Source organism: Ambystoma mexicanum, chromosome 8 (genome assembly GCF_040938575.1).
Source record: "Ambystoma mexicanum isolate Mex_15411 chromosome 8, UKY_AmexF1_1, whole genome shotgun sequence".
NCBI classification, from domain to species: Eukaryota; Metazoa; Chordata; class Amphibia; order Caudata; family Ambystomatidae; genus Ambystoma; species Ambystoma mexicanum.
In genome coordinates this window covers 1,447,288,230-1,447,314,727 of record NC_090929.1, presented here as the reverse complement: position 1 = coordinate 1,447,314,727, position 26,498 = coordinate 1,447,288,230, and the positions used below count along the sequence as shown (strand labels likewise).

Sequence of the window (26,498 nt, the reverse complement as noted above, 5' to 3'; positions counted from 1 at the left end):
GCCTACTTACTACCCTGGCGTTGACGGAATGAAGGGGGCTGGTACGGGACCGGCCCCTTTTATTCCGTCAGGGCTGATTACGAGGTTCCTTTTGCGGGACCCGGATCAGACGTCTGGTAAAACCAGACGTCTTTTCCGGGTCCCGGGAGAGGAAGAGGGAGGTAACAACGGGACACTTGTAATGTGCCCGTTATTACTTCCCTCCCCATTGAGCTCTATGGGGGCTCAAATGGGAATGGGGAATGGTTCCTGCAAGGAGGAAATACCGGGTCCTCCTATGTCGGAATGACCCGGTAAGTCCTCATTGCAGGAACCTGGTAATGGAGCCCGGTTTGGAGGCAGCCATGGTGCTAATAGCACAATGGCTGCCTCCAAACTCGTAATGAGGCCCTTAGTGTTTCCCCCAACAACTCCACCTGTTCCGTCAAGCCAGAAAGTGACTTGTGCATTAACTCCAAATTAATTTTTACATCACTCAGTTGTAAGCTATGGGTATTAAATTTCAAACAAATGTTATTATATTAAGAAGAAAAACAACTCAGCACCAAATTCAGTGCCGAGATTTCTGGGGCGGACAATCGATGACTTTTAATGTGTGCGCATTGCATATTGGAAAATTACTGGACTCTGCCCAAGATCTTCCGAATCAATATCTGTACCACTATTTAAGTGTTCAGTTAAGAATGAGAAATAAGCCTCCTCCGTCAGTTGAGCTACTGGCCCTACTATCACCTCTTCTTGCAACGTTTGAGCCATGTCCACCTGGGGAGCTAGTTTAAGACACTGATGAAAAGAGAATTGGATATATTTATGTCACCCATCAATCTTGCAGATGGTGGTTGCCTGAGATCTGTACTAGTAATCGGACACAGCTCCAAAAGTATTCAGACATTTTTTTTTACACCCCAACATTTTCTTCCTTATTTCCAAGTTTTGTTCACCTTTTCTAGTCACACCATCCCAATTTTATATTACATTGTGGGGTTGGTCGGAATGATCAGAGAGGGAGGGGGCTAGTACCAGTTGTTCTAAGGAGTTCTTACAGGTGGCCCTATCCGCCTCAATGTTTATTGCCAGGTGAGTTGAGAGACACTCAGCGCCGCCAGTCAGATCTAGAGCCGATATCACTGGCTATAAACTGCCCTGTAACTCAGCACACTCACTTATCAGCTGCATATCCACCTCCTCCTGCTTGTGCCGATTGAACAATATTAAGAGTGTCAATAGACACCAATGATTCAAGATTGGCACTAAGAAGCGCCTCACACCGATCAACACAAGTATGGGGTTTCAAACCTCCTCTATAATGGTTGTCAGTTTCCACTGGCACTGGGCTCTAGAGTATGTTTCCCTGTTAATCGTCATCTCCCTCTTGCTTTTAATGGTAGGGGTACTTGTGATGATTAAGACATTAATAGACTCACATTTAGCTGGTAATATTAGGGCTGTAGATACAGTTTGTTGCACAGGGGGCACTGGTGCCCTGGGTGTCATGATTACATCGTCCATCGTGGCAACTCAATGGACAGACTTTCTTGGCGACTCTCTTAGTTGTATAAGTGTTCCGTAAATCAACAGCTGCTTGTTTAATAATTGCGGTTCAGTCTTCCGAGGATGTATCGTCGTAATTGCTAATTGGAAACAAATCCTCATGAACCGCAACAGTAGCAAATGTCAGAGGGGAATCAATCCCCTGGCCAACAACACAATCACTGGTGCTACTGATTGTCTGGCCCCTTGGGCTCAGTGATTCGTTGATTTTTGCTAACATAGCTTCCACTTCATAGCCCTCTTCCTCCCCATGTATCTGGCTTCTCAGTCTCATAGTACGGGAGGCATCCAACGAAAGTCACATTAATGCATGGCAGAACAAGTGAGGGGCTGAGAGGGTTTGAAGAGAACCTCAATCAGTCACTTAGTAGTTTATGAAGTATGTCACTCACTATTTCCGTCTTTCACCACATAGGGGCCTCTGTTCCTTGCTCCTGCTCCGAGGCCCAACCCAGACACCGACACCACTTAGTGGTCGAAGTGGGTGGGAGTGGTTGGGAGCGGTGCGCCTCTACTTTTATTAGTTCTGCTTTACTGTCCCTATACTTTTATTTTAAAAATAAACCGTTCCGGAATGGTTTTGTTTTATTAAAATGAAAGTGTAGGACGCAGTTGAAACATGCACTTCAGTGCACCGCACCTTAATCAGCAGGCGAATTTGTTTGGGGGATTGTATTGTGCATGAGAGGGAGCGTGGCAATTGGGGTTTGTGGGGAGCAGGCAGGCCAGCAGAGAACACTACTTCTTTTCATACACTTCGGCTAGCTTGCCGCTTCGTGCATGCTAAGGCCTTTTGATGTCCAACAGGTCAAGCAGCAGTGGTGGGGCGGGCCTTGTCTTAAAGGTAGACTATAGTTTTTAGAATGTGTACCGCAGTGCAGCGGAAACTCCGAAATTGAAAACAGCAGGTTTAAAGCACTGTTGAAGCAAAACAAAAGTGGAATGGAAGAAATGTGGCCCCCAACACCACCGACACCACTTAGCTTGCCTTCATTTTCCTAAAAGTCATCTACGCCCTCAGCACCAATCGTGCTACGCAGTTCACCTAACCGTTCTGGCAAGCCTCCTCCTATCTTGTGGCTATAGATCCCCAGTATCTTCTGCATATCCTTTGGAACCGATGGACACCGGAGAAAACAAATCGGACAATAAAACAATAATACCCTCACTATTTCAGTCTCCCAAAAGAAGGGCTCCTGGTACTGGCTTCTCTGGGATTCTTGAGATTTGATCGAACCCTATTTTGCTGCTTTGCTGGATTATTTACCCAAAATGCAACTCCCCTCTCAGCTCTCTTTGCTATATTCCTAACCCAAGCCCACCTTCTATCTTTTTTAGGTAAATAATTGTGGAAAAGTGAGATTTGGCCATCTCGTAAATGGAACTCAGTGGGGACTACCCTTCTCTGCACTGTCTGATTATCTACCTGCTATTTACCAATCCCTGGTTCTAAGAATCTCTTACCCCCGTTGACTGCTCCCTATACCATAACATGACAGAGATCAACCTTGGGGCAATGCAAACGTATCCGTCCATTTAAATAAAGGCACAACTTATTTTCCACATTTGTTTGTTAAATTCCGTTGATGCTGATGCCAGTTACCAAAACATTCCCTGGCCATTATGGCGATGTGGAGCCCTGAATACAGCATGCCATTAATCCTGCTTTGACTTGTAAAAAATATGCAGTACACTGCAACATCTATGGACCGGCAGGGCTACTGTCAGGAGGATCAGACTTGGGAAGCAGCCGCAGACATACATGCTCTTGCTTTGGTGGCACAGTTTAATTCTTGATTTCCTTCTAAAGGCGCTCGTGTGGTACACAGATACCCTGGTGTGTGCGTCTTGCGGTGGGTTATGTTATATGCAGGACTTTCCCCATGCACGACTCGCTTCACTTGTGCTCCGACAGGATTGGCTCCGTGCTAGTTGAGGCACTCTGCAAGGCTCGGCATGGCATGTCCCTGGTTGTAGCTGGTGGTGTCACTCCTCCACAGATACACATGCAGGGCCATGCTCGATTATGCCATAGGAATGCCCTCTCCGTCTGCCCAACAGTCCTTGCTTGTGAATGCAGGCACACATGCAAGAATACATGATTTGCAGAGTATGGGGAGCATGGTTCTGTAGGGCTGATCACTGTGGGCCCTGCAGGGCAATGGAGTTTATTAAAGATTGTTTTTCCAGAGCGCTTGCACTGGACTTAGATTTTTTTTCTTTTCTTTTGCATTGTTTCCACTGGAAGCAGGAAACCAACACAGGAAATGGGGCAGCGTTAAAACAACGCATTCCGAAAAGCTCGACGTGCAAAATTACGAAGCCGACTTGCTCGCATTTCGAAACTCGAGCTTTTGGGAATCTTTGCATTTGTCCTCCGCTTTCCCTTTAATGTATGGAGGGGACACTCCTGCAGCCTGTAATGCCAAACTAGGAGAAAGGGGGACACCCCCTTCACCCCCACAGCCTATAATGCCATATTAGGGAAGCGGGGACACCCCTGCAACCCCTGCTCACCTAGTTCGGCATTTTGCGATTCGTCGGTTTTAACTATGCCGAATGCACAGAAAACGTCCATTCAGCATTTTCGATACGATATTTTGGGGCATACCCTGGAAATAGAAACAAAAGATGGTTTATTTTCAGCATGAGTGAGCATGCTACACTCGAAAAAGAAAAATGTGTTTTCTATTCTTCCATTTTTAGAGCAAGAAGGGCTTACACTGAGAATTAAAAAAACAAGAAAGAATGCGGGCAGACTCATCAATCCAACTTTTTTTTGTTTCCAGCCCATTCTCGACATGTAGAACATCTTTTTCTTAATGGGAGGCTGTAGAAGTAGGCTACATTTCTCCCAGAGGGAAAATTAAGTAAGGAAGAAATGGAGCCTTAAAGGACCACCAGTGTGCTCCGGAGCGACAGAGGAAAATAGGCTGAAAATGTTCTTCTATGACAAGAGTGACACAAATATTCGCAGGAAACCAGATTTTCAAAGCTATGACTTGAAAAAGTGTTTAATTTTGTTTATTGAATGTTTTAGTTTATCAACAACATTTTTCACTCAAAATTCAACTTTTAAATTCACATGAAAAGAAAGCAAGACTAAAATATAAAATATGCAAAGATAGAGAAAAAATAAAAGAAAAACCCCACATCCTAGCTGTTTTCAATGAGTAACACAAATCCAGTGTTCATATTTCGGAATGAGGAATTCCTTTTAGTTCCCTCGGTCCACTGTCGATTAAGTTTCCAGGCTCAATGTTCAATGAGTCCCAAAAGCGTATTATCGTGTTTATGAGTTTCTTGTCCTTTCCGCTGAGAATGGATGTCCATCGTTCTGCTGGATCTAACGAGGAGATATGAGGAATCCACTTCTCACTGAATAGGTTCCTTTGCGTTTGCAGAACCATGAAGTCCATAATAAGATGGTATACAGTCTCGATTTGCATGGGGTCTTTGCAAAATCGACACACTGTTAGTTCCTCTGGAATTTGCTTAATCATGGCTAAGCGTTGTGGCATGGGGAGAAGGTTAAGACGTAACCTCAGGAATTTGTCTCTAATCTTACTGTCTGGAAAGTGTTGCAGATAGTGTGGAAGTTGGTGTATTGGTCTGACATCGATGTTATGTGTCAATGACAATTTGTACTTGGAAGTGGTTTCAATTGTTCTCAAACAGTCGTTTCTTTGGAGCTTTATTTTCGCTTGTTGAGGGCGATATAAGCGTCTCCAGTTGGATTTGTTCAATCTCTAGTAAGTTAATGCAATGCATTTTCCTGAGATCGAGGGCAGTAGCTTTAGTTGCTTGGGGATGTTTATGGAGTATGTCTATTGCAGGGATCTTATCTTTTACATGAAGCTTCCAATATAGCATCAAGGTTTTCCAGTTTTCCATTGCTTCCAATGACTGGAGGCCTAGCTCATGTCGGATACGCGGGCCGGAAAAGCTGGAGGCAGCGCTAACGTATTTCTCAATATGAGCCCTTCTAGCATGATCATGATCTCTTTGGTTGCATTTAGCATAGTTTCAGCTCCATAGGTTAAAATTGCCATAATTTTCTGTGTGTAGAATGCCACAACAGGTAACAGGGAATAGGCCCCGTATTTGCTGTAAATTATTTTTCCATGGTGCACCAAGCAGCATGCTTTCTCTTTTAGCTTTTCAATCCATACATTCTCCCTTTCAGATTGATTTATTAGCATGCCTAGGTATTTGAAGGATGTTATTGTTTACAATTTAGATCCGTCAAGTGACCGTAGTTTTTTCATTCCTTTCTGGGTAAGGCTCATAATTTTGCTTTTTTTAATCTTTATTTTTAAGCCATTGTTTTTTGATATAGATCATCATATGGTCGATCGATCTCTGCAATCCAGTTTTTGTTTGGTCAAGGCATACCAGGTCATCAGCATATAGAATATGTGCGACTCTTGTTTGATTAAGGATAGGTGTACTCCCTGGCATCAGTCCTTAATGTTCTGGTAAGTCCGAAGTATAGAGGTTAAATAACGTCACAGCTAACAGACAGCCTTGTTTCAAACCGCTGGCAGTTATAATTACAGATGTTAAGTGACCACGTTGGGACAATCCTACTCTGAATGATGTATTTGTATACAGAGCTATGATTGGTTGTAAGATGTTATTGGGGCACTTCCATGTTTTTAGTTTTTGCCAAAGTCTGATAGCATTAAAGGCGAGTTCCAGATCAAAGAAGACAGCAATGACTGATGTTGTATCCTTCACAGCTTCAAGCTTGAGGAGGTTTAATATGAGCAGATTGATGCTGGTACCTGTGTGCTTGACAAATCCAGTCTGTCTCGGGTCCAGCCTCCCTACCTCATTTGACCATTTTAGCAGCTCCTGGAGGATTAGGGAGGCGAAAGCTTTGCCCAGGGGGTCAAAGAGCGCTATAGGGTGATCATTAATTGTCAGATGTCTGTCTCCACCTTTATAAACAGGTATCAAGATAGTTTTCTTCCATGATCCTGGTACCATATTCTGTTTCTCAATGCCTTAAAAATTTCCATTCAGATGTCAGCCCAGTTGGACGGATGTTGTTTCAGGTGGGCGTTGGAAAGCCCATCGGGCCCAGGAGCTCAGGAGGGATTCAGTGTTTGGATCTGAAGTAGAATGTCAGTATGGTCCCATTTCATATTCCAGCTCAATTTGCTATTCTGTTCAGTTTGCTCCTCAAACCTTTGGTAAAGATCAGTCAAGTGGGTGATCCACTGGTTTGCTGGTACATCCTGGATGAGTGCCGTCGGCTCAGTGGTTTGTTTGTTTAACAGAGACCATCGGTTTCTAGTATTGTGATTCTTGAGGGCTTTTAGCATAGTTTCTGCGTCATTTTGTGCAATAATACTTCTCATGGATTTAATCCAGTTACGGTATTGTTGTTTCCTGTTTTTTATCAGCTCTTTCATATTTATAGAGGCTTGATTTTTCAATTGGCGCAGATCTTTGCTTAGTTGTTTGTTCTCTAGTACTAGTGCAGTAATACGCATGCATATGTATTTGTTTTTGATTTTCGGAAAACTTGGTTAAATGAAAGAAGGGTGTTAGTATCTCTGTATAGTCTATTTCATCAATTTGCTGTCAGAGTGTGCTTAACTTTGTTTGTGAGAGTAGGTAATTGTTCTCCTGTAATTCTCAGTCAATATTTGCCACCATTGAGCAAACGATTTGGTAACTGTAATATCTCATTGGCTCATACATTCGCAGTCCAGGTGATTGCCAAGATGTGATGGTCACTATGCCCGGTGGGGTTGTTGGTGAAATACGTTATTTCTTTATAGACACCTTTAGATGTATAGATGTAGTCTAATATTGCCTCAGACGCGTGGCCTTTCCATGTCGCTTTAGGTATGGAATTATAGAGAGTGGTTTAGTTAATTAGAATAAGTTCTCGTTTGTTCATTTCTTTATCCGACATTCGAGCTTTGGAGTTCTTTTCTTGGCTTTCCAAGGTTCTCCTATCGGGGCGAATAAATGGACGTTGAGGTCTCCAAATACAGCTATTTCGGATTTTGGGTAAGCTAGTCGTACTTTGTCGATAACAGTTGCAATGGTATCAACAAATCTAGAGGCACCTGTGACAATGGAATTCCAATATATATTGGTGATCAGAAGTAGTTTAGTAGAGTGTTGACCAGTTGAATCTTGAATGTAATATTGTAGCAACGTAAACTGAGACCAAGAGTTCGGGTTGAATGATTTGAGTACTTGGTAATCATTTATTGTGTTGTGTGGGGTGAGCATGCCTACTGTCTACTGTGGCCTATCATGGGATTCAGTCACTTCTCCCCAAATGGGATCCTTTCCTTGTGAGACTAGGGAGGTGAGCCCGCTGCGCAATATTCCCCTTCGAGGTGGCGTCAAGCATGACCTCAAAGGACGGGACACCCCCCTGGGGATACAGTCTCCCGATCCGATGAGGAACTCCCTTCTCCTCTCACTCAGAAGTCTGATAAGACCGTACCAGTTGACAGAAAACCAGAATCCTCCTATATCTGCTATTGTGATATATTTTCAGAAGATAAGTACCTGTCCGATACTAAAAAACCTTGGAGTGATAAAGAATAAGTACCTGTGAGGTACTGGGACAAAAACTGAAAGGAGTTCTAATGAGAATAACTCCTGACACAAAGGAATGCCACGAGAAACTGGGGAATCCCCACAGCAGCAGCATAGAAATGATAGGAGCAAAAGAACAAGAGAGAGACATGGGAGTTTCAAACCAGCTGGAGGAGTTAATCTGGTAACTCGGGAGTGAGCATAGCTTTCAACGCAAGCAAGCAGCTTGAAGGAGGAAGTGTGCACTATTCACATAGCAAACCCATATGAGTCTGCGAATCGGGTAACAGTTCCAGGAGGGATGCTCAAGGAAGTCTGGAGTGAAGCCATGGCTGGGACATGCCCGAGCTACAGCAAGTAACCGTGAGAGCCTACCTGCCTGACGGAGGTCCCAGGTGGGAACCACAAGAGAGAAGTGATGGCTGGGAAGGGAAGGGAGTGGAGATCCCTTTCAACACTGAAACCACACCAAGAGGAGAACACTGAAGCATGGTAGCCATCCTGACGAACCACAGAGAGACTCCGAAGGTGAGTGCCAACCCAGTGACTCAGCCCTATTGCATTTCAGGTAATGGAGAGAGTGGGAAACCCAGGGGACAAGGCACAGATAACGAATGGTACAATCATATTCGTCAAAGTAAGAAAAACGAATATAACAATTGGAGTAATCATAATTGTCCCACTGAATGGTTAAAACCTAAGAAGGGTGGGAATTATTCAGGCATTCGGTCTACTCGTCCCAATGAATGGTTAAATCCTAAGAAGAATAAGAATCATTCAGGGCCTCAGCCTACACATCCCAGTGAAGGACCAACTACTAGGAAGAGTGTGAATTATTCAGCCTACTCGTCCCAGTGAATGGAAAAACCATAAAAGGAGTGAGACTAGTCACTGGGTACATCTCACAAATCCTAGTTAGGAGACAAGGACTCAGCATATATAAGTGATAAAAGAGAAGGCATACAACTGGTGAAACGAGAAAACGAGAAACTGTCAACTACAATTGAGAGGAACAAAGTAAAAGAATATTCAGGTGCCAGAGCGACTAGAAATAGAAACTTGGAAAGCCAAGGAGAAATAAACAAAGGGACATGAAGAAGTCCCCTAAGAGAACTGAATGAACTGGTTCAAGAAATAGCTAAGAGCTATGTGAAGATAGTGCACAGAGCGATACTTGCTGGAAAGCAATCCCAGGAGAAGGGAGTCATTCTCCTGGTCTTTAGTTATTTAGGATAAGTGGTAGGGTCAGTAAAAATTAGTTAGACAGACAGACTTTTACTTTGGACTTTAGAATGGACGATGATCACCCTAGTTAACTTGTGTTAGGTAGGGGAGCCCTTAGAGTAGGCAAAGTCAGGCATTTACTTATTATTTATGAAAAACAACTCTTGAAATGGCAAATCCTGGTCTGTCTCCTTCTTCTGACCTAACACACTACTTAGTCAATTTGTTAACCTTTGTTTGTAGTATAACCCTTAGAACTACTTGATACAACTGTTTTTTAAGAATTGAAACTGTTCTATGACTGAAATGTGCTTTAGTCTTATCTGTGCCCTGACTTTGTGATCTAGATTTTACATTATTATTATTTGTGGACTGTTCATTTGGATTACATTTTTTCTCTTTTCTAACTTGGATATACATTGCTCGTTTGTGTTACCTGTTTTTACTGTTGCTTGCCCTTCATTACATACTTGTCTCCACTCTGCTGTGACTCGATTAACCAACTGGGATTGGGCTTAGAATCTATTTTATTAATTAAGAATGTTCATTCCACATCCTGACCGCTTCCTGTACTGGACTCCTTGGCACTATACTCTTCTCATGCCTTTGCACCACCACTCCAATAATGGCTTCTTTTGCATATATTGTTCTTTGGTTTATTACTTCTACTACTTATCTGTATTTTCCTTTTCAACCAGTAGGTTGGAGTATGGTTTTTGACCAACTGACGTTCCTTTTCGCTAGCAAAACCTAGCCTTGCTTCCATTGCACTGTGGGGCTAGGGCTTGGGTGGATAGGCGTGAATCTGTCAGAGGAAAATGCTTCCGGGGCACTTTAATACATTTCAGGGAAATGTGTGAGCTGTAAACGCACCGACCTAACAACCAACTAAACAATCACTAATCCACCAATATATTTGTAAAACAGTACTTTTAGATGTGTCATGTAGCCCCATATTTGAAGTCATTCTTATGGGGGAAACCCCAAAGTCTATTTGACAGTGACCTGTGCAATTTAATCAATCCCTCTACATTCAATGAATTCATCCCAGATCTCCCCTTTGTACCTTTACATTCTCATATTTTGCAATACCTTTTCTTTTTTCCAGTCCTCACTTTCTACTTAGCCAGTAATCCTGTAAGGTCTTATTCCCTCATATGGAAATTTGCAGCAATATTGATAGAAACATTTGATAGACAGATTTTAATTCATACCAAATTCAACAAACATCCATAGTTTGAACAAAAACAACGTACTCTGGAGGCTGTTATTGGCTGCGGTCACGGGCAGGTTGCTGGAGTTGATAATATAGTTAATTTCCTGAAAGAGAAAAAGGAGACAGATATTTACAGAAAAGAAACATTTGCATTAACTTAATTTAGCAACCAACCCATCTTTCCATATTTTCGATTTCACACAACCACTGTGTCAAAAAGACAATTTATTTGAAAGACTAGAAGAAAGATTTATAATTGCACACCTTCAAGAACAGATCATCAGAAATTTCCTATGGTGAGTTAATGAGTGTGCATTATGAACGAAGTTGACACTGTTCTCTCTGCAATTGAAAACAGGATGATGACACTTAATATCTTTGCAAAATTCTTTATTCATCTTTGACTCCAAGATGTTGCATAGCACTCCCAGCCTCAAGGAAGCTGGAGCTGGACGTTACACCCACTCCCAGATCCTTGCTCCTCCCAATTTATGGTATCACTGTGCCAACTGAGGACTAGTCCACATGAAAAACAGGTCAGGACACTACACTGCACGCAGGCTTACCAAGCAATCCAATGTGTTATTGTATTTCCATGATCAGTCAATCAGAGATATTTGTAATTAGTCCCGATTAGCTTGCAATGGATGCTCTGAATTTTACAGTTCTGTCCCTTTCTGATAAGAAACCAACAGAAGAAGAGTGGTCAAACTCCAGGTCCAACAGGCCACTACCGTAGAACCTTTGGATGAGTGATGAACTTTGAGTGATAAACTTGCTCTATCTTGAAGCCATCATCACAGTTTCCTTTTCATAAGACACAGTTAAAGAATGGTGGTCAAAGGCGGGCATGGTCTTGTCTGTAGGTATCTGTTTCACCAGCACAGTGGCATCATCGATGTTGGAGATTGTTGCTTCATGGTGATATCTGCATCTTGCTTCATTTTCACTTTTTGATTTCAATCTTATTTCCAGCAACTTGGCAATCCACAAAATTTGAATCGGGATGTGGGTCCTATACACTGACCCAGACATGAGCTCCAAAGGACATCTATTTGTTGTGCCGTATATGCTGAATATGAACTGCTCCACCACCCCATTCATAAGGGCCCACAATGTAGTGATGTTGGTAGGGTGAATCCAAGGTACCCAGCAAAAGATTTACATTTGTCCCCCTTCCAGGAGGCTCAAAATCTGGCTTTACAAACTTGGGACGTCATAAATTGCGGAGGCCTTCTTAAGAGCAGGAATGACAGATGGCTGCAGTTGATAGCATCATATGTAGCTCAGGATATTTGGAATAGTCATTTATGACTTCCAAGATGTAAGATCCAGTCCCCACAGCTATGTACGAATTTACAACCATCGTTTTCAGATTTCTTCTAAAAAAGGAGAGATATATATACACATGTTCTGGATTTTGAGATTTGGTTATGCTTTGGCAGGCTTGATAATGTTTGAAGATATGTCCCATCATTCTGTCCAGAGTTGGGATCTATACTATTCTTCTACTGAGATATTTCATTACTACTAATCCCTGGAAACCTTCTTGAGCCACATCTATTTTTTCCATCTCAGTTCCCTTGGAATGATGATGCAATTGTTTCTAAAGGGGGCAGCTTTCTTGAGTGGGGGGCTGACAATTCAATGTGAGCAAGAGTTGGCTCTCGTAATTCCTTAACATTGACCTCTGGAGCATTGTTTCCAACTTCCACAGCAATTCTCCACTTTTGAGAAACCACACCTGAATCCTGGCCCCTTTTGCAAAACCTAATCTCTACTTGTCTACTTTCTGGCCTGCCTGGGAATGTGTCCTTTGCCAGCGCAATCATAAAGAATGCAGGTTTAAACATGGACTGAGCATTAACCTTCCCCCACATTAAAGAAGTGGTTCAATCTTGCTTCTTCCATCTTTGCACCTTACAAAGAAATCCTCTTCTTTTTTTCTTTCCTGTTTGGTTTTTAATTATTACCAACTTTAGCTCCAAAAATTGGATTACTGTAAATCACTTTTCTTAGGCATTCCTATTCAGGGTCGGACTGGCAATCATGTGGAAGCGGGCGAGACCCTGGGGGCTGGCTTCTGCCCACACGCCTGGGGCGTTTTTTAAATTGTTTTTTAAAAATGTTATTAAATTGCTTTATTAGAGGGAGACGAGTCACACAATTGCATGCAGTGCCGTCGCTCTGGCCCGTCCGCAGCCTCAGACCGCAGTGCGCAGAGAGACAGTGTCATGTGTGTGCCTAGCTGCAGCTGGGCCCACGCGTGCCACAGCATTAAATTGATGCCATTCCCCTTGCCCGCGCCACAGCAGCAGGACGGCGTTGGCGGATCAACTGTCTGCCGTACTCTGGTAGGGGGAGAAGGTGGCTGGGCTGGGGCAGCATATAAATCATCAAACCAAGGTAACAACGTTATCCTTGCTTTGATGATTGATTTGCATGTATGATGTGATGTGTGCATCATAAATTATGTTGCATTCATCAGGCAGCATGCATGCAAAGTAGAGGGGTGGGGGACGATGGTGCCGCCACTCCAGTATCCAGGGGGCCGGGACCGCCGTGCAGTGCTCAGGCCCGCTGCCCGGCTCGCTCAAGTGACTCAGACAAACAGTAGAGTGTGCAATTTGCAAAGTGAACACCTGGGCCAGGCTGCTGGAACCTGCCTGCAGGGCTGGGCTGGGCTGGGCTGGGCTGTTCAGGGCCTGGCTGGGCTGTTCAAGGCCTGGCTGGGCCCAGCGTTGCACACATTAAGTTGCTTTCAATTTAGCAGGAAGTAACACATTTGTGGCACTTTGCAAAGTTAAAAGCAACTTGTTCTGCCTAACTGGGGCTGCCGCAACAACGGGCCAATGAAAATGCGACTGCAGCAGCCGCAGAGACTCCATGCCGCCACCAGCCCCTCAGTCACATCACGTGACTGACTATATTTTGGTTGGGCCTCTGACCCTGCTGACACAGTCTACTCACTACAGACACAGGTCGGACTGGACTGGGGCTGCAGAGACGGCCACGCACAGACTGTCAGACAGTGACACCAGGAGCAGGAGGACCAGGGCCACGGCGAGTCGACTGAGGAGGCTGCACTTTCCACACAGTCGGGAGTCTCAGCCGGACCACAGCAGCAGCCACTCCAGCAGTGCAGCAGCAGGCTTATGCCAGGGGCCCAGTGCACTCAGGCAGGACGCCCCCCCACAGACCACAGCCTGCCAGTGGAGACTAAGACGGCCCCAAGCTGAGGTAAGACTCTAAGACCCAGTATATTTGGGTGGCATTTTGCTCTGGTGATTTTGCTACCACCACTCTCAGAGGGCAGGGGCACGACGCCTACCAGTGCAAAGAGGCAAATGGTTATGGTTACTAAACACGTTTTAAAAATATCAAACATGTAATATAACATGCGTAATACTCCTAAGTGATCACAGTTCTGCCTGATAAAGGAACTCTGGCGTGGGGTGCTAGATAGCCCGAGACTGCATAACTCGTACATGTGGGGTCACCATTGTTCCAAATTCGGGCGCCTATAACATAGACCCCCAACGCTGCTGCTGCTGCTCCTGCGCTTAGGTTGTCAGCGTGGGGTGTGGGGCCTGTTGAAGCGCAGAGAACAGGAAGTAGCCCTCCTCCCACGCCCACTCTTAGTACCAATGTGGCCACGTTGGCGCCAGGGAGGTCTCCAAAGGGTCAGGGATAGCCATCTAATAGTAATCAGTGCCCCCCGTGTCAGCTGTGGTAGGGAGCCAGACTTAAAAGATGGGCTTGTGTTCTAGGCATTGTTTGGAATAACAGGTCATTAGCACCCCGTGTTTAGGGAGGACGATGGAATGACAATCTAAGAGGGAATGGCAAGGTTCAGAGCTTGGTTCGGAATGGTCCTCATTCTGGTTTCGTGTATAGCAGAAATATGCCCTTTTTAGATTTGCCAAACTTGCCTGGTACTTGTTCAATATCCCCCTTTTCCCCACTAACTCTACACACGCCCCCCGGACCCCCCCCCACCACTGGTGTTTCAAAACTTGCTTTGTCAGGTGTGCTGTGCAGTCCGCTTTTGGGTATCAGAGACGGACTGACACTTTCTGGGGGTGGGGGGGCAGTGTCGACCAAAACATAATTAAAGTGAGCCGAGCCCATAACTACTCACGTGGAAAATGCAGCCAGTAATTTATTCTGAGGGAGTAGATTGAGACGAACAGTGTATTAACTTCTGCTCTCTGGGAGGGGGAGGGGACACATTAACCCTCAGGGGAATGGATTAAATACAGGCTTGCAATGATGGCATGATCACATTAGCGGAACTCCCTGCATTTCCCCCAAAAATGTTTGAGTGTTTTCAAAACAAATTTTTTCAAAGAATATGCATAAAGGTGGCAGCTGTGATATTTGAATGTGTTTGGTTACTCCCGCCTAAGAAGGCTGTTCAGAGATCACGAGAGTGGTACAGAAGAGAGAAGACCGTTTGTTTATTGATGTGGACGATGCCAGTGCCATGGTAGCTCAGGGGCAATGCGTTTGTCCTGGAAGAAAGACAATGCCGGGAAACACAGGTTCGAATCCCAATCCTGCGGACGCGCTTTGAAACCACTTGGTCACTGCTATAAAGTTAGTCAAATACATACATCATACATCAACAAAATGCCCAGGTTGGAATCAGTGTTCTGGTGTGGCAGTGAAGTACACAATAGGCACAATTGTGGGATAGCAAAAGAGCTTTTTATTTTAATGTGCTTCTTTTCTTCGGTTACAGCATGCAGGCTACAGACAGTGCAGATTCATACATATTTTCGCTGAAGCAAATCAGCAGATAGCTGTGAGCATATTTTATTTTCACCTGACAACTTAGCCCCTCAAAGTTTAAAACTAGAGAAAATAGATAGAGGCCGGGATCATAGTTTAGATGCTGATGAGTTTGAAATTCACAAATGTACGCAAGGGTGTCTCAAAGAGGATCACAGCATCTCCAGATTTTCCTCAGTTTAAGGGTTTGCGAATCTGTTAAAAGTCAGCAGGTGCATCAGAAGTGCTCACGGGCATCTCCCGATTTACCACAGGGAAAACGTGTGTGACTCAGACCCTAGGAATCAATGCACTTTGAGGCATATTTCTGGCTTTTCACATCATACCTACTTTTTACATCCAGCACATTTTGGTAAAATAATGCTTGCTTGTAGCCCAATATGCCCAATCATAGTAATTTGTTACATCAAGCTTTTTTGTTACAATAGGCCTGTTTGCATCATGCTTGCCACACACACATGCACACACATGTACATGTGATTTGACAAAGTCCCCTGATGGTTGAGGCTTCCAAGTAGGTCTGGTCTTGCCATTCTTGCCTTGTTGTTGGGCCCAGGGGCAGAATGGGGAGGATCCACCTCTGGCCGACCCAACCAGGTATGGGATGCAATGGCATGCCACAACTGGCCACAATGTGGCAGCTCCCTTTAGGGGACCCTGCTATGGCCAAGGCTGGCTGGATTGTCCCATATAGTTCACCCAGAAAGTACCAACTCCCATCCAAAATGCCCAGATATATCCCCCTGCAAGCTGCCACTCTTATGTCATCAGGCTTTGGTGGCAGCAACAACAAAGCAAAGTAGGCGTCAGAAGTATTGCATACAGACTATGTAGAGGTTTCCAGAGTGGGTTTGTTCTTACATACTGTGCTGTCGTTCCACAGGCAGCATGAGCACAGGAGAGCAAACAGGTACACAGAGGGTAGAATTCCAGCAAACTAGAATGCCTGTGTGCATGGGTGGGAAAGAAAACCAAAACGTGGTCTGAGCGTTTTTGGCTAGCACAGAAGAGACAATTCACCCACTGTTTAAGGTTACAGCACCCGCCTTCAGGATGAGCAAGGTTTTATTTCTAACATTGCACGACAGAAACTAAAACACTGAAGCGCGTTTGCCATAGATGTAATTTTAAGCTCAACATAATGAAGCTCACTTTATAGAGCTCAGAAGTATGCAATCTTGTCTTGTTGACCCTGTGGTATGGTCCTAACTCACAGAGCGTTTCCCAATAGGGTTTTGCCATTAGAACACGCTTCTGTGATTCTGTGTTTAGGCCCGGCCCCAGTAACTCCAATTAAGCTATTAACTCTCAGAAGACGGCTTTGAAAAACAAACTGGCCCAGGATAGAAGCTCAGGGAGCTGTGGACCCTGTCACAGAACTTTATGCAAAGTTATGTTATTTGATGAGTTTACTTTTTTTGAGGTGCGGGGTGGGCCACTTTTTTGAGGCGAGGGGTGGGCCACCTTTTTTTTCGGTGTCCAGGCCCATTTCTTGTCCCAGTCTGACCCTGTTCCTATAGCTTCTATCACCCAGCTTCAACGCATATAAAATGCTGCAGCTCGGCATCTTTTGGGAGTAAAGATGTTTGATCATGTCTCCCCACCTTCATTGACTTCCTGTTGTGAAACGTTTAAAGTTAAAGACTCTGTGTATTATGTTCAAGACAATTTGTGCACATCATGCCCCTTCTCTAATATCTAATCTACGTCACTATCAGCCATCTAGACTCGTTGGGTCACAATGCCCCCAATATTTTCATTTTCTGGTCATTCCAATTAGCCTGCTTTGGTGGCAGTTCCTTTTCACGCCATTCAACTGTGGAATTTTCTGCATATGTCCCTGCCTAACATTCTAGACCGTATTCTTTTCTTGTTCTAGAAAGATTTGGGACAACATTCCTAAAACTTTTTTTGTGCAAGTTGTGAGGTGCATCACATCAGTTGTGCCAGAAATAGTTGCAGCCTAATTCACAAAGGTGACATTCGATGCCCTGTTCCACCCCCTTTACGCAAATGTGTGAAGTAATGGGCATTTCTGGTCACTGTAAAGTGCATCCCAATTTTAGAAACGGGTTGCTATTTAAAATGTGCTGAAAAAAGAACAGTTTGAAACACAATTTTCTTGATGTACAAGCTACAAATGCACTTTAAATAAAGTTACCCTGCACCTGTTTAAACGGTCCCAAGTGAAAATATAGTTTTCTATAGAACAACATAAAAAATGATTCAGAAAGACCGCTCCGTGACCGCACAGAGCAGTCTTTCTAAATGGAACTGTCACCCCCTGCAGCACACGAGTGAGCGCAGGGGCTGACCGGCTCAGTGGTATCCGGAAGCGGAGGCAGAGGAGAACAGGCAAGTGTGTGTGCGTGTGTTGATGTGCGAGTAGTGTGCAGGTATGTGTTTTGGTTTAGGGGACTCTTGGGTGGGGAGGGATGAGGTTAGGGCTGAAAGAGGGAGTGTCTGGGGCAAAAACCCCAATTATGAGTTGATTGCATGGGAGAGGGCGGGGGTAGGAGGTGGGTGCAGGGGTAGAGGAGGAATGGGTGTTGCGGGGGCTGAAACCCCCCAAACTGTAACAGAAAAAAGGGCCATAAAATAAAACTGGCTTCAATGCCGGATGTTCGACCAAAGGAAAAACGGTAAAATAAAATCTGTCTTTTTCACGCGAGACCTTTATAAAAAGGTCCTTACACATAGAACCGTTTAAACAGGGGTGGTGGGGCTGGGCAATATATGACTGGGTTATTTCTGATCTTTCCATTCATTTTCATTTAAGTGGGACAGCAGTAGTATACACCATGTCTATCTCAATTGCATTTCTATCCCACAAACAGGCATAGATTTTTTTTTCTTTACGCATTTTATGATCCCAAGTTGTTCTTTTTTTTACACATTAGTGCTAGGAGTATGCAACATTGATCTATGCAAAGGGGCTGGCAAACGCATTGATTGCATTGTCTCCCAGTGCCCTAAAAGTGCAGGTCACCTTTGTTCATAGGATGACCTGCACATTTCACAAAGTAGCCTATATAAAGAAAAAGCACATAATTTGTGGACTTTTTGTGCGATTTAGTTAATTTGACCCTTGCCTTTTTTCCTGAAAGTTGATTTCCCCTTCCGAAAAGTCTCATCATATATCAGGTATTCTAGTGTGTTAACAGAGTATCCAGTGATAAAGTTGCCTGCATTTCCCCAAATTTGCACTCACAAGAAAATCAAGCACTTTCGCCAAATATTCTACGACTGGAGTGTATAATATTAAATTATACCCATCCTAGAATATGCGGGGGAAGGCTTTTAGGGGTGCAGGAAAAAAAATCTACCTGGCAACATTTTCCCAGGCGACATTATCACAAAGAACCGTTAATAGCTGCCTTCCTGGGGGCACTGAGCACCAAGAGACCAGCAACTTCTGTGGCATGTCTTTTTGTCCCTGCCATCATTTGGAGGGAGGGCAGGGAGGCCACAATCATAAATTATGTAATTGGACAGTGCGAGCCTAGCTGGGGTGCCCAGCAAGGCTTGCGCTGTCTCATTACATAATGCTGAGATGCCTGACAGCCGCGCTGCAACACATCCAGGGCCGGGATGCCCTGCGTGGCTCAGTCCCTCACCCTGGCTGGCCTGACTCAAAGTCAGCAGCCAGGGTGCTGAACTGGGTGTTGCAGGAGTGTGGGGGGGGCAGATGGAGGGGTAGTGACTTTATCATCCCTGACCCCTGAAATTTTGGGCTAAATTGACTTGACCTAGCTGAACTATAAAGCCATGGCCGAAAGGAACAGATTCACTGGAATGTCAGCAATTCCCTTGAGCAACGGAATGCAATGTGTGGAATTCCGCATGGTCTCATTGGTGCCCACCACTGCCCCAATCTACTTTTTTTGTAAGATTAGTGGAAGATGGCATTTTAACACACGACAACAAAAATAAAACTGCAGAATCATTCCAGATGCAGGAAACTCATCTATTAGAGCTCTGTCCAAGCCCTCTGAGGCAAAATACATGCAAACCTCCTAATAATTATATGGATTGCACCAACAGAAGTGACTTCACAGAAAAGGACATTGCAAGGCGCATCATCAGTCTAAGATACTTGGAGGCACCATGGAAGTGACTTTAGAATAAGTTACCATAAATGAGCAAAGTGACAAATAACTTTGTGGTGCAAAATACCTAAATTGCACTATTGTTATATGTGGAGCATCTCTATAGTCATTAGGCTTTTCCATCATTATACCATGATACATTAACATAAGCTTTGAAGTGAATCAGAATCACTTGCAGAGCTGTAGATAAGGCACAATGTGATTAAATGATTTGCTCAGGATCACACACTTGGTTAAATGGTGAAACTGGGATGTGGACTATTTAAGTGACCGCGTACATCTTTCCAGGTTTAGTTGATATAGATATTTATTAAGGTTTTGCTTTACATTTCATGTGCTTATTTTCATGTGCTTATTTATAGCAATGCCTTGGAAGCAAACCACATTACATAATAAACTAGCCTTTCATAGTAACCTAACCATACACTATATATATTGTCATAGAAATATGTTGAGCAGCGGGAGTATGGCTTTAGTTTTATTCTCCCCATTCTGCATGCAAAGTCAAAATAGCATCATGTAGATTAAAGTGAGCAAAACAAATCCCCCTTGGGTTTTAAAGACATAGGGGGTCATTAGGAGTTTGGAGGCAGCCATGGTGCTAATAGCCTCCTCCAAACCCGTGTCTATGGGAATGGAGAAAGAGCTAATAACGGGCCCGCAAATAGCGGGCCTGTTATAAGCTCCCTGGTCCCTTAACGGGTCCCGCTAAGGGCGGCTGGTAAAACCAGCCGGCCCTAGTGGGACCCGCTAAGGGACCTCAGAATGCGGCCGTAGGGGGTTAACGGCACCGGCATCCTTACCGGTGCCATTAACCCCTTACCCCCACACTCGGAGTGAGGCCCATAGTCAATATTTAATAAAGCGGGCAACATTATGCACCCTTCTCACTTCTGATCACTCCCTTCCATTCACATTTCCAAAGGGACAAAAGTCCCTGCTAATAGTAATCCCCTCTCTCACATTGTAATGCTCTGTTGATACAGAGCAACGTGTAGACCCTCTACTGCTCGGAGCTCCTTGGGACATTGTCCTGGCAGCGGGACACCTCTACCATCCGGAACAGGTAAGGTGTCCTGCTGCCAATACAATGAGCATGCTGGGCAGGAGTTGCTCAGCACACATTGTCCTGCCAGTGGGACACCTTTGCTGTTTGGCACCCTCTTTGAGATGCCGAACGGGAGAGGTCTCCCAATGACAAATGTTCCCATCTGACTCTTAAACGAGCCATGGCGGCAGCTTGCCCCCCCTGCCTCTCCCGCTCGGTAGTCCACTGCTTGGAGAAATTTGAACACAGGAAAACATACCTTAATTTCAATCTGTCAGAATCTTGTAGAAAAAACCTATCAGCACGTACGCATATAAGGTGCTGTCAGAACCCAAGTTTGGAGATATATGGTATTTAGAAATTGATACCAAGTATACTTGGTCACCCACTGCACTGCATTAATGGATGGCTTCTGCCTTTGAATGAAAGGAACAATCAAGGGAATTGCTGACATTCCAGTGAATCTGTTCCTTTCGGCCATGGCTTTATAGTTCAGCTAGGTCAAGTCAATTTAGCCCAAAATTTCAGGGGTCAGGGATGATAAAGTCTGGTCTGCTCAATGGACGTTGTGCCACTGTTTCAATGTGTTATTGTATATGTACATATATATGTTGTGTGCACATAGTGTATGTCAATGGAGGTGCTGGGTGCATTTGTGTGTGAGTGAGAGTGTATGCAAGCATATGTGTGTTGACTTTTGTGTCTGAATGAATGATAAATAATGCGTTGTTTGTATGTTCTATTGGAATTAAATTTGTGAATGTTATGTTGTGTCACTGGGTGCATGGCAGGCTGGCTGAAGAGGTGTGGGGGCCCAATTGAATTTTAAAGACACGCCACCAGTCTTATTATGAAAGTTATAACAGAGCGTTGTCAATGGACTCTTGTGGTGTAGTAGTATATTGTTATCCCTCAGTGATTTAGGTTGTTTGACTGAGGTACAAAATCACAGCAGAATTGACCGTAGTCATTTTCGCGCAAATACGTTTTTACCTCGATACAAAAAACAAAACCCATGACTCCCCAAACCGCCAGTACACCCATAAACCTCCCCACCTTAACTTTTCTCCATCTGCCGCCTCTCCTGTACCCTGTAGCGTCAGATCCATCCATCTAACGCAAGTTGGATCTGACCCTGCAGGGTCCGTTTTTCTTCTTTTTTTTTGTTGGGTCCCCTGCCACCAATGCTGAAGAAGCAGGGGACACCCCCGCAACCGCTGAAGCCAAAAATACCAAACATGGGGGGCGGGGGACACCCGCGCAACCCCAGCTCTTCATGTTCGGTATCTTCGGCTTCGAACTAATGGTGTTGACCGAATTCTGTTAAATCTACCATTCAACCACAATTTTTCAAACAATTTGGCCAAAACGATCCCTAAGAGCCACCATCCACCCTCCCACCACCCCACACCTGTCTCCCCAAACATTTTCAGCAAAGTTACTCCACTGGGGGAGAGGCCTGGCATAGTGAATGATGTGCATGATGTGCATTATGTGTTCCTCAGCAACAGAGGGTAACTGGAGTCACAGGACATTGTATGTCAGAAGAAATCGACAACATAGTTGTGCTTCTTACCAGGAATGCATATGATTTTGAAGTGCTAGTCCCACCTGAACCTGTAGCCCCAGGCTCCACTGCTCTATATCAGGTGACATTTAGGCTTGAGGGTTGTCATAGATAAGGGGTCTGCAACAATTGTCTCTCCCGAGGTGTTTGTCTAGGACTCTCATGATCCCTCACTACTAACTGTGCTCGCTAAGGATGATGGAGTTGTAGTTCAAAACATCTTAATAGCCAAAGCTTGCAGACCCTTCCATAGACAGTGAGCAGCGATTGATAATCTCTGACAACGGTGAACGCTTTCCATATAAGAAGGGGTGATAATAGTCACAGGCTTTCTTTTTCCACTTGGGAATAAGCTTACTCTGTATCAGCGAGGACCCTCCTAGCATATCACATGACGTTTTCTCAGGGATCCCAGACAATTGCACCCAGCCAGGGGCCAGCAGGACTTTCATCTGTGACCAGGACTGTGCACAGGTCAAAGTTAAAGTAGGTCATGCCATAAGTGCCTGCTATCTTCTTTCTGATGGTTTCAAATTCCACCTGGCATTGTGCATTCCACAAGCCTTACTGATTAAGCATGGTCAACTGGCCAAGAGCAACGTTGATGGAAGTCAAACCTTTAATAGATCGTATGTAATAAGTTACACCAGGAATGAGGGCATAAAGTTAAGGTTGGTAGGTGCAGGTGTCAAGGTGACAGCATTTTCATTCCTACGGTCAGGTCACATGAAATCTTTTCAGAAAATCCGACCTTACAATGTGAGTGCTGACTTGTTGAACTGGCGTTTGTTTTTGTTCAGTTGTGCAGCTTCATGCCGACTCTCCTGAGCATTTTGTCATGCGACTCTTCACAGGTGCCGAAGGTCAAAATGTCATCAATGTAATTATTGCAATAAGGAAATATGAATAGGTTGAATGCCTCCATGGTCCAGATTCTCAAAACATTTTTGAGATGCGCTCATTCCGATGCCCTTTTTCCCCCCTTTGTAAAAATAAGAAGGCGTTTCACAAATGGGATGTGCCTTAAAATGCCCAGAAACGAGGGTCATCCTCCTGCGCCTTTTAGGAACAGGCACAGGGTGAGGTGCAAAACATGACAGGGTCAATTCTGACCCCAAACAGGGATGGAAATGCTTATTTTGGTGAAAAGCCTGTTATCCGCGCTCCCGACGCTAATGTATGAGGTGGGCTGGACTGTAGTGCATCTTTGTGCTACAGTTCAGTCCCTCCAGAAATGCTCCAGTCAGCATTGTGAATAAGGTGACCTGAGCATTTCTGAAAGAAGCGCAAATGAAACCAGCACATTCTCTGTACTCTTTTCGTTTGCGCTGCTTTTTGTGAATCTGGCCTCTATGCATTATCTTCTAAGGAAACTGCTGCTTGAGTAGATCCCCCAAAGCGATATCACTTGGAGCCTTAGCTCCTCAGTCAGGAACGCAGTGATAAAGTGGAAGATAACATGCAGTTCTAGTTGGTGATAACTATTTATTATATCCCACTTAACCCTGTTATGGGGATGAATCATGTCAAAAAATCATGGATTCAACAGTCTCTCCCTTTTTAGGGTCTAGTTTGGCATGCACATGTCCACATAAATTTGGATTTGGCCATACAGCATACTTTCTTTAGATTGCTTGAGTGCTATAAATTATATAACTCATCCACGTGATCTCTTGTTCATGTAGATATCTGCAATTTCGATCCACCCACAAAAAGAAAAACACTCATTTAGGAACGACACATTTATATGTGCTATTGACACTGAAATGACCTGATGAAATAATGTTTTTTTAATTTTCTGATTACATTTACTGCTTTGTGTGTATTTTGATTGTTGCCATGGTTTTATGCAGACAAATCGCAATCTGCAAATCAAACATTCTTGAAAAATGATATGCTATATGATGAATCCCACGGTATTGTCACATCGTCCATGGGGAAGGCCCCTTTCCATGAGGCCAGAGAGGTGAGGCCGCTACCCAATAGTCCCTGTGATGGTGGTACTCTGCGGGTGGATCTCATGGGGAGGGAAATCCTTCATGAAATTGGTGACAATGGCCCTGGGAGAACACAGTATTCATACACCCCTTTGGTGTCCCCACCTTCCTTAACCCCAACTCCAGTCCCATTGATTCCCCTACACCACTATTTGTTATAGTTTAGCAGAGGACATCCTTAAAAAGACTGGGATGAGGAACAGGGAGTCCCATCCAAGCCTGATGCAGAATATCACTGTGACCAGGAAGATGCAGCAAGGAGGCGAAAGCCTACTGCAGAACCAACACAGGCGCTACCGCTGCCCAAAATCAAGGCTGATAGTAAAAAGGGAAGAAGGACTCTTTCCATGGTCGAACAGCCAGCCCTGGAGTAGCAGGGAAGGGCACGCTAATCCTGTACCGAGGAACCTGAAGACTGGAGGCCACAACACAGACTGCCACAGATACCTGCGAGGTCGTAGCGAGGTGGACCGGATTACTTGCAGAGACACGAGAGGCCAGACCAACGAAAACTGACCAGGAAGAGAGACGTGGGCAGCCAAAAGGTGAGAGAGAGATGCTGGTGCTGCGGAGCTCCGAGGAAAAGAACCATTAATGCAACCGGAGCAGAGAATCTTCGTGCCAACCACAGAAGAGCCTGGGGACCGCCCCGAGAGTTCCCAACAGTAGGGAACGGGCCGGACTAGTCAGGGGGCATTGAGGGAGGTTCGAAGGTTCATGAAAACATGATGAAAAGACCAAGGGGGTGAAAGGGATCCTGTGCAATATAATCCAAACTTTGCAAACTTTATAAAACACCCAGAAGAGAACATAGGGATGAAAAGGGAAGCATACAAATACATATGAACTTTATTAACCCAATAAGAACATTGCAAACAGAACAAGGGGGTAAGAAAGAGAATCTACAATATAATCCAAACTGTGTGAAGAAGAAAAACACATCCCGAGGGACACAAGGAAATAACAAAAGAGGCATACAGACAAATACGAACATTGGGAGTTCAACTAGGTGGGACAATACCTGGCAGGGGAGTCTACCAAGTCTATCCAAGTTGACCCTAGGTAAGGAAGGGACGAGGATCCCATTAAGCCAATGGAGCAGGGTATGGGACCCATATTAAAGCAGGATAAATCCACCAGTGGAATGTATAAGGGTCGAGGGCCCACTGCAATATAAGAAGAATTACAACCAGTGGGCGGGAGCCCAAAACACAAATACCTTAGAAAGTGAAAATTGTGGAAATCAAGTCTGGCAGGCAAGTAAACCAGACTTGATACCCTGTTGGAAAAGTCTACAGTGAGTCTGGCAGGTTAGTGAAAGTGAACCAGACCTGACAAGAGATTGGAAAGGATAATTTATTTGTGCTAGGGACCGGGGAAGGGAATTCCCCAAAGGATTTTGAGAAACAGTGTTTTGTGAATAAGAAGAACCAGGAACCCAGGAGGAGGTTCCCCACAGGAGAGCAGGGAACTGGGTTATCTTTAATTTGGCTGATTTTGTGAACAGTGAAAACTGAACTATTCACTTTTTTTTTTTTACATATGAACTGTGCTTTGGGGTCATCATCCAGAATGGGAGAGGTCTCATATTTGAATTAAGATTTTTCTTTTAGTTAGATTGAACGTGTAAGGGATTGAAATAGGTTTGGACACAAACGGTGGACATTTTTGTTTGATGGACATCCTGACCGGGTCCATAGTATTCTTTTGTTGAGGCAGGTCATCCCCTCATAGTAGCTAGAGACAGTTAGGCCTTGCACCAACCCCTTTCCGGAACCCCCTTTCCTTTCAATTTGTGCAAATAAAAGTCTCTAACCCAAACAAATATGATACCTGTGTCTCGTCTTCATCCTTCTGCACCCTTTAAACTCATTGAAACTATGAGCTTCAGCAATTCAAATTGGACACATTCTGTCTCTAATGTATGCACATGGCCGTTTAAGAAAAAATGTTTTTCTGACAATCCTTTTCCTCTCCAACCAGGTTGTGTGCCACTGGACCTTTGCTAAGTCTTATTCCGCCGACACATCTGACAAATATTTAGCCTATTTTACACCCTCCCAATTATTAAGGCAAATCAGAACTAGAATTTGCAAATATCATAGTTTTGGCTTTTGCTGTCCATTGCAATTTACATTTATAGAAATTCATTTGTGTTGGCCCTATTGTAGAAGTGCACCCAGGATTAAAGAATTAGTCAGAATAATACCTAATGATGGAGTACTTAGGTGCATGTCAAAATCAAGCTTTACTCAAACGATGAATCCAAGCTTGGACAGCATACAAGTATTTCACCTCATGTCTCTCACATTTCAAACAATAGCAAGCTAGTTATGTTACAAAATTACGCCAGAAATAACATCACATTACATTATCAGTTAACAAAACCTACAGGGAAGTGGGGTTGGTTAATGGCTCAAAC

At 44.3% G+C, this 26,498-nt stretch overlaps 1 protein-coding gene across 5 annotated transcripts in view; it reads right to left on the bottom strand.

Annotated features, from left to right (window-relative positions):
* Nucleotides 1–26,498, bottom strand: part of LOC138473098 (prominin-1-A-like) — a 1,012,351-nt gene that overhangs the window by 428,915 nt on the left and 556,938 nt on the right. For all 5 annotated transcript variants that reach the window (XM_069611612.1, XM_069611614.1, XM_069611613.1 and 2 more), the window contains one exon: nucleotides 10,602–10,665. In XM_069611612.1, the coding sequence (XP_069467713.1) occupies nucleotides 10,602–10,665 (64 nt within the window). The remainder of the gene's footprint in view (nucleotides 1–10,601; nucleotides 10,666–26,498) is intronic.